The sequence below is a fragment of the Macrotis lagotis genome, chromosome 1, assembly GCF_037893015.1.
Source record: "Macrotis lagotis isolate mMagLag1 chromosome 1, bilby.v1.9.chrom.fasta, whole genome shotgun sequence".
NCBI lineage: Eukaryota > Metazoa > Chordata > Mammalia > Peramelemorphia > Peramelidae > Macrotis > Macrotis lagotis.
This window is the reverse complement of record NC_133658.1, coordinates 256,875,596-256,893,082: the sequence shown is the minus strand read 5'-3', so window position 1 is coordinate 256,893,082 and position 17,487 is coordinate 256,875,596. Positions and strand designations below refer to the sequence as shown.

Sequence of the window (17,487 nt, the reverse complement as noted above, 5' to 3'; positions counted from 1 at the left end):
AACTATCAAAAACTGGAAGAGTCTGTAAAAATCATATTTGGGATAACTTGCAGATAGTTACTTAACAAATACTCAATTTTTATATCCAAGAAGAATGCTAAGAGATCCTTTATTTGACCGATCAGAGAAAAATGATATTCCTCTGATATTACCCTTGTGGGAATCAAAACAATTGGCAACTAGATATGGTTGATTGATTTTTATTGCTAGAATTATTTATCCATTTTCCTTAATTATATGGAAATAGATATTTTCATGTACATTTTATTTTTTTATTTTTGTTTTCAATTCCAAATTCTCTCCTTCCCTCTCCCACCCATTGAGAAGACAATAATATTCTATTCATTATGCATATGAAGTCATGTAAAACATATTTCCATGTTAGCCACTTTTAGGGAAGAGGGGAAAAGCAAAAGAAATTAAAGAGAAAAAATGTGTTTAAGTTTGTACTCAGAATCCATCTGTTCTCTCTTTGGAGGTGGATGGCATTTTTTTATCATGAGTCCTTTGGAATTGTTGATGGATGATCAATGAATTGATCAGGGTTGCTAAGTCTTTCACAGTTGATTACCATTACAGTATTGCTGATACTATACATTGTTCCAGTTCTGCTTGCTTCACTTTATATCAATTCGTCTAAGTCTTCTCAGCCTTTTTTGAAATCAACCCCTTCATCATTTCTTATTCATCATATTCATATCCAAAAATTTGTTGAAAATATCCCAATTGGTGGGTATTCCCTCAGTTTCCAATTCTTTGCTACCACAAAAACAGCTACACTATATATATTTGTCCTTTCTTTGCACTGGTTGGTATATGCATCTTGTAGTGCTATTGCGGAGTCTAAGTGTATACATAGTTTTATAATTCTTTGGGTATAGCTCCAAATGGTTCCCCAGAATGGTCAGTTCAGTTTAAAAAACAATATTTTATTCTCTTCCCAAAATAAGGTAGCTTTTGTCTGTGTGTTATACTCCATCCCCCATTTTCCATTCTATTCTCAGATCATTCTAGCTGATACAAATAACTCCAAGTATCCTGTGATGGAAAATTGGAAATCTATCCAATCGGGGAAAAAAAATCTTCATAGTGAAATCCTAGATCTACAATTCTTTGGTAGATGGTGCTTCACTAATAATCAAAATACTTCTAAAGTTAGAAGGCCAACAGAGTGTTTGTGAGAGAGGTGGTGGTAGTGGCAGATTCAGATCTAGTTATTCTTCCAATTTATTCTAATATTCTAATATCTAGTGTGTTCACTTTCCTGGGGTATTGTCAATCTTCATTTTTCCAAAGTACTGTTTCTAGTGTTTTTCCATTGAACTTTGTGCTCGACAAATACCAATTAAACATGAATCACTTTACAAAAGAAAATAGCTGGTAATGCAGTAGTGGAGTGTTAAACCTGGAGTCAGAAAAACCTGAGTTCAAACCTGGAGTACAGAAAGACATGTAGTAGCTGAATGACCTTGGGCAAGTCAATTGACCTCTGTTTGCCTCAGTTTCCTCATCTGTAAAATGGGGATACTAATAACCCATACCACCAAGGATTGTTATTAGGATCAAATGAGATAATACTTATAAAGAACATAGCCCACTGCCTACAACATGATAAACAGAATATTAATGCTGGTTATTATTATTAACCTATGGATTTCCTAAACATTGGTTCTGGTCTTTAAGAGTTAAGGCTATGACTAGTATCTGTTCCTTGGCATGAGAATAAACATTACCAGCTGCCCCATAGTTTGACTTTTTTGGCATGATATCACTTGCTGTTTTCAAGGGAATGACATGAGAATGCTTTCCCTTTGAGATTATTTCTGAAGCCTAGTGATCTCATGAAAAATTTATGAAATGAAACAGACTCACACTGGAATACCCAATGGTAGCATTAGCTTGTGTGAGGTTGTCATCTCAAGTGTATTCACCACAGTGGAACATGATTACAATGTATTTTGAGATAAAAGTATTAAGCAACACTGGACAAACCAGTTTAATCTTGTTCCTTTAATGTGAAATTCCCTGCCTTGTCCTAAGGATCAGGATACAACCAATTTGTCTGTGAAACTTAACTATTCTTCCTTTTAAAAAAATGTTTTTGAGAGTCAAATTTATATAGTTCCTAGAGAGCTGGCCTCTGAACCAGGAAGACCTGGCCTCAAATCTGCTTCCAAAGTCAGAAAGACCTGAGTTTGAATCCTCTCTCAGATACTTACTAGTTGTGTGGCCCAACATGTGACATTTAACATCTCTTTGTCTCAGGTTCCTTATTTGTAAAATGAAGATAATAATAGCCCCTACCTACCAGGGTCATTGTGGGGATTAAATGAGAAAACATGTAAATTGCTTTGCAAATTTTAAATTGCTATATAAATGTTAGCTATCATCATCATCATCATCATCACCCTCAGTCATTTTGTCTCTCAATTCCCAAGTAACTCTCTAATGCAATAAACTACAAAAAAAGAGTTTTGCCTAGATCTTTCTTAGTAAAAGGAGTTTCCTCCCTGAGAGAACTCCCTATATACTTAGAGAGTCACAAGTCCAGACTAACTAGTTTGGAGAACAGGAAAGAAAGAGATGGGGGGCGGGGGGGGGGGGGGGGAGAACAGAGGCCAGGAAGGGAGTGGGGAAGAGTATGAGTGCTGGCAAGCCCAAAAAAAAATTACCTTCCCCCCTTCCAAATGATGACTTTCCAATGTAAATTTTTAGTTTACAGGTACCTAAATCTGGAATTTAAATCTATAAAATCCTTAAGAAGAATAACAGCTGTGGTACCAAGAGACAACAGTGGTATGGTGAAAAGAGTTATTTTTGCTTAGCTAAACTGCTTAAAATCTAATGCAGTGAGCATTTTATAATCTCAATTTCCTTCTCACTAAATTGAGAATAATGGTCTAGTCTCAAATGAATGAACATATATTAAACACCTGTTATGTGTAAACCCTGTGTTAAGTGCAAAAAAAAAAAAAAAAGTGGGGGGAATGCCCCTCCCTACAGGAGTTTATATTCTACTAGTCACAACCTCTCAGCTATTTTGGGCCACATAGCAAAACAAAAACTTGTCCAGGTTGGGCAATGCATCCCAGAAATGTTAAAAGAATGGACCCCTCTGTATTAGATTACAGTTGATCTAAGAAGTTAATAGTTTTCAGCTCTAAAACTTACAAAATTTTTGAAAACTGTATCCTTTTTAATATCCTGGGAAACAGGTAACCTCAGAGTCCTAGGGAAACAGATTGGCAGTTTAGGGATATTGGTCTACTTGAAATAATACTAGATTTAGAGTCAGAAGATTCAGTTTAATTCAATAAACATTGATTAAGTACTTACTATGGGTGAGAGATGTGCTAAGCACTTGGTGTACAAAAAAAGGCAAAAAAGCCCTGCCCTCAAGGAGTTTACATTCTAATGGATCTGGGTTCAAATTTGACCTCTAATGTTGACAGGTTATGTGACCATTGCTAAGTCTCTCAACCTCTCACTAAGAGTTTCAATAGTCTCACTGATAAAACTGGAATTTTACATCTTTCCTACCAGATTATTAGGTTTTTTGTTTTGTTTTGGTTTTTTTTGCAAGGCAATGGGATTAAGTGGCTTGCCCAAGGCCACACAACTAGGTAATTATTAAGTGTCTGAGGCCAGATTTGGGTACTCCTGACTCCAGGGCCAGTGCTCTATTCACTGAGCCACCTAGCCGCCCCCACCAGATTATTGTAAGGAAAGGGTTACATGAGCTTTCAAGATTTCTAGAAATATGAACTGTACTCTTATCAGAACTCCAGAGGGAGCCACCACCTCTTCTTTCAGTCCTCTGAGTTTAAAGTTTTGTTTTGTTTTGTAAAACAATGTTATATTTCCTGCAGCCTTCCTGATGGTAAACTATTTGGTTTCACTGTCTTTTATTTTAAGGTCAGAGACTGTTCTGCACTGGGACCTCCATAGTTTATATCTGCCTATGATTTTTACTAATGGATCTGGCAGCCCTCTGCCATAGATAAAGATCTCTCTACCTCTCAGGGTTTTGTGGCTTCAACCCATGTGTTTGCAAGGATGCAATGATTGTCCAGGGCTGGGTATCTGGGAATCTTGCTCACCTGTTTTATTTATGTGTAGGCTTTCTTTTTGACAATTTTATACTTCTTCCCTTCCCCTTAAATACTACTTTCTTAATTGAAATCACAGCTTCCACACAAGGTTTTAGAGGAAATGAAGGTCATCCAAAAACACTGTGATGAAAATTGGTACAGTTATGTTCATCTTTTGTTTCTGTGAAGGTAAATTAAATTAAAAACGTATCCTAAGAGTGATTTGGGGGTATATGTATGACCTATTTTTTCACTTGCTCCCATGTTAAAACAGGTCCTAAAAATAAGTTTTGTTTGCTTTAGACGTCAGACTCCACAGAAAAGGCTGATACATCCCCTGAAACTGACCCAGTAGGACCTGGGCAGAAGAACAAGGAGGGTTCAAAGGACAAGAAGCCCACGGCTGATCTGAACAAACAGAAGGGAAACAAAAAGGATGCCACGGAGCAAGTGAACTCCCCTGATCGCCGAGTGGCCGAGAAGAATCCCATGCAGAATGGAGGAGACTCCAAAGAAAGCCCTGTGAAGAGGCCAGAGAAGCGACAGTCTTTGGGAGGCTTCTTTAAAAGCCTTGTAGGTGTATTTCTCTTTCCATACTATCCTTTTGATCATTTATGCATTTCTTCAGAAGATCATAGATCTAGAGCTGAAAAGGACTTCAGAAACCATTTTAGTCTAATGCCATAATTTTCCAGAAGAGGAAACTGAGTTCCAAGGAAGTTAAGTGACTTGTCCAAAGTCACACAGGTAGTAAATGCAGTCAATCCTTGCCCAAGGAGACATCCCTAAATAAGCAAAGAGCCTCTGTGAAATGTTGACTAGAAGCTTTGGGAGAAGGTTTTGTTTATTGAATCCCTGTTCTCTGATTCCAGAGTCAGTATTCTTTCTACTATAACTTGAGACTGTTAGATTCAAACATTAAATCAAGTCCTTATTTGTGATTTTTGAGGTGTAATTGTTCACACTGAAAATTTAAGAATTGGTTCTCCAAACCAGTTTGAACTAGCCCTAACACGCCACTGGGTCTGAAATCAAATGAATGATTCCACAGTGGGAAACTTCAGGTCCCACGTAGGGAAAGGAAGGAAACAAGAGCTTCAACCAAAATATTAAGTCATTTTTATATAATCTTATCTTTTAATACATTTGCTTCAAAATTAACCTTTGAGGGAGTTAGTACAAATATTTACTATCTCCATTTTATGGATTGGAAGTTAGGTGGCACCATGGACCCAGTTAGGAAAGCCACAGTTCAAATTTGGCCTCAATTTGACACTTACTAGGTGAGTGAACCTAGGCAAGTCACTTAGCCTCTGTCATCAGTTTTTTTCATCCATAAAATGTAATAATTAATTGCACCTATATAGCATCTATATAATAGCATAATAGCATCTATAATCATAATGAATGAAAAAATAAAATAACAGCATCTATAAAATAATATAATATCATATAATATAATAATAACACTTACCCCCTAGGGTTGTTAGAATCAAATATGAAAGCATTAATTTTGCAAACGTTAAAGTATCATAAAGGATGATGATGATGATGATGATGATGACAATGATGATGATGGTGGTGGTGGTGGTGGTGATGATGATGATGAAACTGCCACTTAGAAAAGTTAAAAGATTTGTACAGAGTTGGTAAACACTACAGTTGTAATATTCCATGGTCCTAATTTTTTTCTACTATATGCTGCCCCACATGGCTTTTTTATTCCTTTATTCCCTTGAAATAGACCGTTCAATTGCCTTCCCTGAAGAGGACTTGGACACTTGGCAGCTCAGTCCTTGGACCAGCTGAGCACAATGAGGACAGTCAGTTCTCTCTCCATAGCCTTCGTTTTTAAAATGCAGCCACCCACAGTCTAACTGGAGCTAGCCCCAACCCAGCAGAGAGATTCTGTGTGCTGTGTTGTTCAGAAGTAGGCTTAGGGTGACAGGAGCATGTTGTTCTTGGTTAACAATAAACTGGTTTGATCACTCCGTGTTTGGTTGGGATTATGGGATTAGATACTCCAGTTTATTATCAGAGATTGATCACTACCAATTCAATACATAAGCTTGAGGAGACAGAAAGATGCTTAGCCTTTGCTCAGAATTTCTTCATTCCTTCTTATTTATAAAGTGGAAAAGAGTCAGGGGACAAAGAGAATGAAACCATTAGAATCTGCCTCAGAGAGGTAAGATAGTGTAGTGGAAATAACACTATCATTGAGGTCAAGAGGACTGGTTTTTGAATTCCAATTCTTCTCACTTATTTCCTGGATGACCATGAGCCAATCACTTAATCTCTGAGAGACTCAGTTTCCTCTTCTTAAAATAAGGAAAACAATACCTTCAGTACCTTACTTTACAGGATTGTTGTGAGGATCAAATGAGAAATGGTGTACAGTCTTTCATTAAATTTGAAGGAACATGAGTTGTGATAGTCACAGATTTCTAGCCCTGAAATTCTATGATTCTAACCTCAAGCATGGGTTAAGGATGTTGAACTCTTAGGGAACACAATGTACTGGAAATTCATAACGGCATCCTAAAAGTCAGAGAGATAGGACTGAGCTAGACATCAAATGGTATTATAACAGCATTCCATTGGTCTTCCAATCAAGGCAAGTCAATGTTTCACAAAATTACAGCATCTCTGAGTGGGAAAGGACATCAAAGCTATTCAGTTTAACCTGAATTGGACCAAGAATTCTTTCTCAAATGTTATGAGGTAGTTAATTACAATGAAAAGAGTATTGGAAATGAAATCATAAAGATCTGCATCTAAATCTTGATCTTTCTACTTATTTAACCTCTGTGACCTTAGACTTGTCACTTTACTAGCTTTGACCTCAGTTTCCTCCTCAGTAAAAGGCAGTTAGACCAGATGACTCTAAAGTCACTTTCAACTTTTAATCCATTATCCCATGTTCTCCAACAAGTGGTCATCCATTCTTTTTCTTGCAAAGATCCAAAGAGAATATTCCACAAGGCAATCAATCCATCTTTTGATCATTCTAATTTTTAGAAATTATATGGAATCTAAATCTATTGTTTCTCTGCAACTTTCAGACTTTGAGGTCAAGTAGGACGTGTCTAATTCCTTTTCCACATGACAACCCTGCAAATATGTAAAGACAGTGATTATGTCTACCCAACACCACCCTCTTTCCCCCCCCAAAAAAAAGACGAGCAAACAAACAAAAACAAAAAAATCTTCCTTTATTACAAACTTACTATGTGCAAGGCACTGTGTTCAGGATTAGGGATATAGATTAAAAACAGCAAAATCTTGGACACACACACATGTGGCCACCCACAGACCAAGGAGCCTTAGTCCAACTTATAATCACTGTGAAGAAATGTTTCTTGAGCATCTACTGTAAGAATTAAACTGAGTATTATAGGGAAAAAAATTCTAAGACCTGGTCCCTCCTTTTCCAGAATTATTGTCTAGTTAAAATGAAATAATAAAATAATTAGGGGCTAAACTGTGTGAGCAGGACAGTTTATTAATCTCCTTGAATGCTCTTCAGAGCATTAGTTTAAATTCTAAGCTATGATTATGTTATAGAAAATATCAATAGCGCTGTCTACTCTCCATTACAAGGGTTCTTAAAATTTTTTGTGTCTTGGACCCCTTTGGCAATTTGTTGAAGCCTGTGAAACCCTCTCTCAGAATAAGGTTCTAAGTGCAATAAAATACATAGAATTAAAAGGAAATCAATTTCACTAAAATATCATTATCAAATTAAAAAATAAGTTAATGGACCCCAGATTAAAAAATCCTCTGCTCCACATGGATCTTTACTGTTCTCGTGGAAAGAACACATGACAGAGAGCCAAGAGAATTGAATTCTAGTCCCAACTCTGCCACTAACTAGTTGTGTAACTTTGAAATCATGTGGCCTCTCCTGTGCCTCAAATTTCTCATCTATAAAATGAGACGATAATACTATCCAGGCCACCTTAGGAATTTTCCCTAAAGTTCAATTAAAATAATTTAAAAGTGCTTTGAAAATAAAAATACTATGCCAATGTGAGGAATTAATACTGAGATCTGCTATATCACAAAAAAAAAAAACCAAACAAACCAAAACTGTGGGAAATTAAATCTGGTGGTATTAGAGATGATTGGGCCACAGGACAATCTCTGATGCCCTGACAAAATAGTAATCAAGCCAAAAGAAGGGTGTCCTTCCTTTCCTAATGAAATTTCCCATGTTATGTTAACAGAAACCCCAGACTTGAGGAGTCCCTCATTTTTTCTAAGCCAAGAAAAATAAGAGAAAACTCAGGTAACTGATTACTTCTGATCCCATACCCTATCATAAGATAATAGACTCAGGGCAGCTAGGTGGCAGAATGGGTAGGGCATTGGCCCTGGAGTCAGGAGAACCTGAGTTCAAATCCTGACTCAGGCATTTAATAATTACCTAGCTGTGTGAACTTGAGTAAGTTACTTAATCCCATTGCTGTGCAAAAAAAAAAAAACAAAAAAAAACAACCAAACAAATAAATAAATAAGACAATGGACTCTCTGGAAAGAGAAAATGACAACTTCATAGAACAGAAGGACTGTTAGAACATTAGAATGTCAGCTAGAAGAAGCCTTAGACTATTTAATTTTAGAAGTAGAAAAGACCTTAGGACATAAAATATCGGAGCTGAAAGGGACAGCAGAGCATAGACTATCAGAGATAGAAGAGACTTCAGAATATAAAAAATTAGAGTTGAAAGGGACCTGAAAATATAAGATAACAGAGCTAGAAAGAACCTTAGATTATAGAATGTTAGACCTGGAGGAGGTCTTAGAATGTGTAATGCTCCAAGTGGAATGCTTCAATGCTCCATTTGAGCACAGAACAAAGAATGTTAAAGCTAAAAAAAGTCCTTAGAGCATAAAATGATAGAACTGAGAAGAACTTTAGGGATCACAGAGTCCAATTTCTTCATTTTAATGAATAAAACCCTGAAGTTTAGAAAGTGATCTGAGCATTATCACACAGCTAGTAAGTAGTGGAGTCAGGACTCAAAGTCAAATTTCATCCTGGCAGACTAGGGGAAACTTTCCATTTGTCAAGGATGTTCTCCCTTTGGCATGACAAACGTCTCATCAATCTGCAGTTGTTTTCTCCCAGAAAAGTACATTTAGGAAAGCAAATAGAACTGCAGGTCCAAGCAAGAAAGAATGAGAAGTTGGCCCTGGAGCCTCAGAAAGCAGCTGGAATGCCATGTTGCTCTTGTAATGTCTTCCATGGATAATGAGCAAGGAGGGAAGGCCCTGTGCAGAACAACATGCTTCCTTTTGGAAAACCAGGGTTGCTCATCCTCCAAAAAGTGTGCTTTACCCCTGCTATAATTTGACCAAGCCATCCTAGGCAACTCAATTGTATTTTCATTCTCTCATCTCACTCGGGCCCCTGACCCCAAACTCCACCCCACCAATTTTGCAAGCAAAGATAAACCCTCATTAAACTTTTCTCTGCTGTTTCTTAATGATGTCAGCCGCAGGCATCCAGACTTAATAATATGCTGGGTGCTGATGTTCTTGTCCTATCTGTGAAGTCTAGGTCATGGTGTTTTGAATGGATAAGTGTCTAGAGATGCCAGGGATCCAAAAGATTGTAGAAATGGCAGACCCCGAAATTTTCTCTAATGTGATTCTTGAATTCATCCTGCCAGATGCCATAAAAGGCAGTGCAAGAACCACAGGGGATCAGGAGATTTATAAATGTATTGAAGATTCCACGTATCTTGTAATTTAGCAGGACTACCCATGTTTTAGCAGACAGAAAAATTCCTCAGTAAAATTTTACAGTAGGTAAAATTTACCTTGGGTTTGAAACCCAATTCCATCACTAACTTGTTTTATGACCTTGGGCACAACCTCTCTGAGTTTCATCTTTTAAATAGAGATAATATCTATACTACTTATTTCATAGGACTGTTGTAGGGATCATTTGGTGCAATGTATATTTAGTGACCCCTTTGGGTTTCCTGTTCAATTTAACATAATGTTCACAGGTTTTATCCTGGAGAGTTAACTATACTTACAGTTTCTAGGATTATCTATAGATTCTTATATATAGTTCACAAACCCCAACCACTGAACCCACCCTTAATAGTCAGCTAGTCTTCTAGTCTCAATTAGCTCAAAGAAAAAAGTATTTATTAAGATGTCTTTTCAAAAACAGTAGCTATGAAACATTCTTCCCCATAAAACTAGAACTTACTCTCCCACAAATACAGGATTGATGGGAAGTGATAGCAAACACAGGGAAAGAATGTGACTATAGCAACTCATAATTCTTATACTGAACAGTCCAAATGGGAAGGGAATAAGCAATTAAGGACCTACAATCTGCCATTTGTACTATTTGTTAAACACTTTACAAATATTACCTTATTTGATTCTCACAACAACCCTGAAAATAGACACTATGAGATTTATTCTCATTTTTACAGTTAAGAAAATTGAGGCAGAGAGAAGTTAAATTATTTACTCAGGCAAGTAAGGTAGTAAATTGTTTAAACTCACAGTTGATCTCTGATCATATTACTCCAGGACTTGCATTCTATTCACTGTGACAACCTGCTGCCTCAATGGCTAGTCTTTATATAATTCTCTAAGGTTTGCAAAGCACTTTACAAATACTTCACTTTCTCCTTACAACCTCAGAAGGAAGGTACTGTTATTAGTTTTATTATATATATATATATATGGAAACTGAGACAAACACAAGTGACTTGCCCAGGGTCACATAAGTGTCTGAGGCAACACCTGAACTCAGGTCTTCTTGACTCCAGATCTAGCATTCTATACTGTATCACTTAATTTCCTCCAATGTTCTTTCCTTTCTCGTGATATCCTCACAATGATCCTTCAGGCCATATTTCCAGTGCAGGGGTTGCTCAGAAGAACTCCCAATTTCTGCTTCTCTCTAAGCTCAAATCTCATATGCCAGGCTAGTTTTGACATGAAATGATAGTTGACCCTCTTTTCTACTGCCAGTGGTCACATTTCTTAAAGTTGCTTCTTGGCTCCAGTTTCTGCTCCCTATGTGATGCAGTAGCTTCCACTGAATGAAGAGCATTGCCACAAAATGGCATGGCCAGAAGAGTGGGGTGGTAGAGAGAAGGAGAAAAAAAAAGTTTTCTTTGGGGTCACAGTCCACAAAGCTTCTGCTTGCCTCCAATGTTTCAGAGCAGACAAGTTTAGTTTTTTTAAAAATCCACCAGGGAAAAGACTATTCTTCTACAAGACAATGCTCAACTTCCCTTCCAATTCAATCAGGGAAACCTTTTCACACTTTGTAAAAGATTTATATTCATAATAATAATAATATTATTGTTCTTGTTGTTCTTCAACACGCCTGTATTTACGATAGGCTTCCCCAAACCCTCCATTTTTTTCCCTTTTGGTAAATTCTTTATGAGGTATTCATTGCTTGGAGAGCCTTCCATTTCATCTGAATCCTGTCTTGAGCTCTAGATCTTTCCCATCTCTCTTTTTTTAAATTTTTATTTATTTAAGTCAATGGGGTTAAGTGATGCCACCTAGCTGCCACCTAGCTGCCACCTACCCTTTCCTGTCTCTTTAATTTACATTATTGTCTAAAAGAAGGTGGCAACTAGCTAATCTGCCTATCCTACAAACAGTTGCTAATGTACAAATTGTCGAACCAAGATAATCTACACTTTAATAGGGACCTTCTGGATATAATACCCTACTCATCAAAAGGTAATCTTTAAATGTTAATTTGACCCTGTTTAAGGCAGAAAGCAAAAATGGGGAATATTTTTTAGAGGAACGGAGGCTACTTGCTTCCCCTAATGTAGCTAAGCTAAAAATACATTGCTCCTCTTAGGTCTCCATTTTTATAAAGTCCACTGTAATGTTTGGGGTTTGATTTATAAAAACAAACCCACTTTGCGGAGGTGGGGAAGAAGCTAAGGTCAACTCTGAGAAGCTTAATGGAATAATGGAAAGTTTGCTCGAATGAGAATAAGGAAGCTTGGGTTTGAATCTGGATTCTGGCATTCATAAATTGCAGCCACCAACTTGAACCTCAGTTTTCTTATCTGTATAATGAAGATGATAATAATACATCCATTGCCCAAACCATAGGTTTAAGAAGTTCTTTTTAAACCTTAAATGTGACATTATTATTTTGCCAGCATCAAGCTGAGATGCTTTGGTGACTTTCATTCTTTTAGTACTTACATTGTTCTTCATTGTTTCTCTGGCTATGGGGCACACCATCCAGTTCATAAATTCAGAAACCAGCTAAGCATCTAGCTCCTGCAGTCCTTTAATTGATGTGGGGGTGTTCTGATGTCTGTGTGAACCTCAAGTGACTGACTTGTTTTTGCAAAGTTTGTGAGATTTAGAGTCAGTTAACATTAGTAAGCCACAGGACATTTGGAGGGAAATGTTTTAACTTGCCCAGAGTATAATCAATTAGGTTTGCTAAAGAACAAGAAACAAGCCTATGTAGTAGGCTGACAGGAATCCTGGACTTCAGTTTCAGCTCTGCCGTTAACTCATCATGGACAAGTGACTTTTCCCTTCTACCTCTCAGTTTCCTCAAATGTAAAATTAGAAATTTGGACTAGGTCTTTACTTCCATTCCATGAATCTAAGCTTTACATCTTATTGAGGATTGGGGTTTGGGATGGGGAGTGAAGAGTTTGTCTGTTTGGTTTAATTTTAAAGATGGGTTTGCTTAAAATCAATAGTAGCCAGAGAAGAATTTACACTATGGTTTTACTCATTTTAACAGAAGTCTGCTGGGGGGGTGGGCACCGAAGATTTTATAGGGAAGTTCAGGTTGAAGGGAATAATTAGGTAAACAATTAGGAATGATTCAGGTTAGCATTGTCAAGAGAATTACTGAGAGAAGGGACTAGAATAAAAAAACCTTTATCACATTTTCCAAAGGTCAATATAAGAAGGCATTCTAAGGGAGAAATGGCATTGCTACCAACACCTAAATGCTGGGGACTCCCCAAAGCCGGGCAGATAAATTGATGCTTCTGTTACCCACTGGCAAGTAACCCCATCATCCCTAAGCCTTCTAAAAGCTCATAGGATTTGGTACCAGAAGAGATACTTTCTAGATAAACCCTTTTATTTTACAAATGAGAAAACTGAGGTCCCAAAAGAAATGATCTTTAGACTGGAGAGCTAGAGTTAAAAGAGACCTAGGAGTTCTTGCAGTCTAACCTCCTCCTTTTATAGATTAGAATATTGAGACCTAGGAAGGGTCAGACAAGATCATACAAGTAAAAAGCATCAGAAGAGGGATCAACTTATCTATAAGTTTTAATAAGAACTATGTCCTGGGCACTGTGCTAAGTGCTGGTGCTACCAAGAGTCTGTCCTGAAGGAACTTGTATTTTATTAGGAGAGACAACTATATACATATGTGGAACCTTACAGAGAAATACCTAGAGAGTTGGGAGTAACCTAAAGATCAACCTAAAGATCAGAGCAAGGAGTCAAGGCTAATGCATCACTTAACTCTTTGATCCTCAATATCTTCATCTTTAAAATGAATACTTAGGACTACATGATTTCAAGTCTTTTCCAGCTCTAAATTTTTTGGTCCTTTAGAGGCAACTCTCTATAGAATGAAGGATTAGAATCCAGGAGTCCTTGCTTTGTCAACAAATAGTGTAACATTAGATAAATCAGATTTCCAATCTGATCTTCAGTTTCTTCATCAGTAAAATGAGGAAGTTTCCTTTCATGGGTGCCATTCATAGGCTAAGATTAGATACCTTTCTTAGAAAGGCAGTATTTCAATTCAACTGCCCCCATTTCTGCTGCCCTTAGCTAGGAATGTTGAGACACCTGTAGCAAAGAACAATTCTGAAAGGGGGAGAAGGGGAGAGGGGAAAAGGGGAGCAGGTTGGTGAGAAGGAAAATATGGCTAGCAGACTGTTATACTAAAGGAAAAGGATCAAAATCTATTGCTCTTCAAAATGATTCAGCCTTTTCATGTTGTTCTCCAGGGACCAAAACGGATGTCTGATGCAGAAGTACAAACAGATCCTGTGTCTATCGGACCAGTTGGGAAATCAAAGTAATAAATACCCACAGAGTTATTGAAGAATCCCTGCTCACAACAAGTTCTCCCACAGTCAAGCTGACTCTTCCCTACCACACATCTCCCTCCCTCCTTTCCACCACTGCTGTCATCAATTGAGGCCCCTGCCTAAGGATAAAAGTAACATCTGATGTACATTGAGGTGTATTATTTACATATCTGGTCCATTATATGCCAATCAATAATTGTAAAGGTCATCCTGAAGCAAAATGTATGTAGTATTGTATCTAAAGAGAGACCAGTAATGTGGAGGAGTGGGATGAGGGGTCATTATTCTGGATGAAGTATGAAGTTATAAAAATGGCAGACACCGCAAAAGTCAATTGCATCATAATTAATGTACACTGATAGGATTATGTTGTTGTCAACAAATGCATGACCTCAAAATTTGAAAGGAACTATAAAATCAAGATTTATTTCAGTATGCATTTCACAGATGAAACTAGGCAGTTATAATCTGTTGAAGGTGGAGGTATATCACCAGTTTTTTGGAGATTTCTTGGATCTAAAGAAGGAATGATTCAAAAGTATTTTTTTAAATAGGTCCTTGAGAGGTAAATGAAAATTATAAGATTGTAAAAGCTAAATGGAGAGGGTCTGAAATGATTTGGAAAAACAAGGGTATTGTTTTTTCTTTTTCTTTTATTCTTTATCCTTTTTTTTTGGCACGGTGTGGTGACACAGGTTGAGATAGCCACTTTTTAAAAAAAGTTGTAAAGTTATCTTACAACACCAGGGGGAGCCAGGGTCTCCATTCTCAAACACTGTGCTACTAACACCAATTCTGTATCTTGCCGTCTTACATTATTAATGTTTTTCAGATGCCTGAGAAGCCTTCATCTGTTTTGTCTGACACTTGTCCAGAGTCTTGTCTGTAATTTCCTAATGAAAAATCTGCATATTATCAAGATTCTGCCTCTTTTACCAAACTCCTTCCCTAACCTGGCTTAATAAAGTTTACTGAAGATTCAAATACCTGTGGTTATTTTTAACACCTATACAGAATAGCCAATGACCTCATGTGTCTAATATAATGGAAATCAATATAGCAGATTATTTACATAATTGTAAATACCATGGCTTCCCCTCCTGATTTAATTTTTTTAATTACATTTTTCCCCCTTCCAAAGTATCTTTTAATTTTGAACTATAACAGATTTCCTCAATTCACCTGTCTAAAATGTCTCTACACTCCCATTTCCCTCTTGATCTCTTCCCTTCCCTCCCCCTCTCCAAACCACTGACTGCTATGAAATAAACATGGGTTATCCTCTCTTAACCCAGGCGCAGAGCGCTGGAAGGCAGATGGAATCTATAAAGTTGGCAAAATGACATTTGAAAACTCTGCTCAGAATAGCTGATAAGGACATGGGCTCTTGTTCCAGTAGACTGTGCAGGTAGAAGGCAATGCCTAGGACTAGCCAGGCTTTTGGCAGATGGGGAGGATACCCCGGCCCCAGTCCAGGTTACAAATGGAGACTGGAGCCTTTTGCTTGTGGATGGGGCTCCAAGCTTCTCGTCTTATCACCATCCCCAGAGCTAATTTGCCACAATCTGACTCTTTTACATCCCATCCCTTTGGAATGTTTGCCTTGGCATTAACCAGACATGGAGCTAGTAGGGAGAGAGAAGGAAGAAGTAGAGAAAAGGGAGGTAGTAAATTTTGCCTACATAAATCTGTTGAAAGAATCAGAGAAGCAGTGGCTGCTGACACCCCAGTTAGCTCCAAACACACCAGGGGGGGTTGCCTAATTAGGCTTTGTATAGTTGGGGGGAGGGGCAGAGGGAAGAGGTAGAGGTTATTCTGAAAATTGAGAGTAGCAACAGTGTAATATGCAGGTCTATCTCACTAACCAAAGAGGTTTGTTGCTTGGATCAGAAAGTCCCCTGGTAGAAGGGATAAGAGACAAAGTGACTGCAGGTGACCTTCTGCCATGGAGTCACTAATGCATATGAAATAATGGTTAGTGTTGGCAGAGCCCTGACATACACGGATAATCTCTTTTCCTGTTTTTAGATTTGATTGCTGTTTAATCAGAGGGGGAAAAATCACAGCCATAGTCTAAACCCTCAGAGCCACATTCACTCACAGAAGGTATTTTAACCTTGAAGTGGACCTTTAGTTCCTTTTCTTAGAGGAGATAGCAAAGAATCTTTGTTGTATGTCGGTGGGTGGTGTTTTTTTTCTTGAGAAGCAAGTCAGGTTTATTTCTTAGATTGACTTATTTTTCTTTTCCTTTTAAATGGCATAGTCAGGGTCAAAGGGAGCTTAGGTATATGGCTTGTTTGTTTTTTTTTTAATATTGAGATCTTAAATTCAACCTCATAGAAGAGGGAAGGGACTTTATCACTCATGAGGTAGTTTTCATCCACTGAAGGTTGACAACACAAGTCTTGGAATAAACGGACAAAATAGATTCAAAACTTTGGCAATGTGAGGTTGGCAGAATACTCTTAAGGGTTGGTTTCAGTTCATAGGACACATTCACTAGAACAATGAAGTTTCTCCCAAAATGTGCAACCCTGAAAAATTCCCTTGGATCAGAATAATGAGAACAAAGATTTAAGATGAAGAGACCAGAGAGACAAAGATACTAGAAGAGAATCAAGAGATGAATAGACAGATTGACAAAGAGATAAAAAGACAAAGGGAGAAGAATCTGGGAGGTGTCTGTAGAGTCAGAGCGACTCAAAGAGAGATAAGAGCCCCAGAGAAGGAAACTGAGAGAAGATAAACACAAATAAATAGAGAAAAAATGGAGTCTAAGTCAAGGAGAAGGAAGAGAGAAAGAGAGAGAGAGAGAGAGAGAGAGAGAGAGAGAGAGAGAGAGAGAGAGAGAGAGAAATCTGAGAGACAAAGATGAACTGAGAGCTACACAAAGATGAAGTAGAGGGGAGAGAGAAAGAGAGAGAGAGAGAGAGAGAGAGAGAGAGAGAGAGAGAGAGAGAGAGAGAGAGAGAGAGATCCAAGAGACAAAGGTGAACAGAGAGCTACACAAAGATAAGAAATAGAGGGGGGAGAGAGAGAGAGAGAGAGAGAGAGAGAGAGAGAAAGAGAGAGAGCAAGCATTGACAGAGAACACTCAGAATGAGTAAGAAAACAAAGAAAAGAACAGAGGCATGAAGGGGGAGGGGTAAAACAAGGTATCATTTTTACTTGAAAGAATTGTATCTGCTCCAATGTCAGCAAGAAGTAGCCTTTCCAGGGACTGAGCTGAAATGGCCACCATGACCTAAAAATTGCTCTTTCCAACTGACAGTGATTTATTGACTGTTCTCTATAAAAGA

At 37.8% G+C, this 17,487-nt stretch overlaps 1 protein-coding gene across 7 annotated transcripts in view; it reads left to right on the top strand.

Moving 5' to 3' along the window:
- Positions 1-17,158, top strand: part of BCAS1 (brain enriched myelin associated protein 1) — a 141,278-nt gene extending 124,120 nt beyond the window's left edge. For all 7 annotated transcript variants that reach the window (XM_074210277.1, XM_074210276.1, XM_074210282.1 and 4 more), the window contains 2 exons: positions 4,395-4,664; positions 14,105-17,158. In XM_074210277.1, coding sequence (XP_074066378.1) covers positions 4,395-4,664; positions 14,105-14,179 — 345 coding nt within the window. In that variant the 3' untranslated portion in view covers positions 14,180-17,158. The remainder of the gene's footprint in view (positions 1-4,394; positions 4,665-14,104) is intronic.
- Positions 17,159-17,487: the final 329 nt, after the last annotated feature.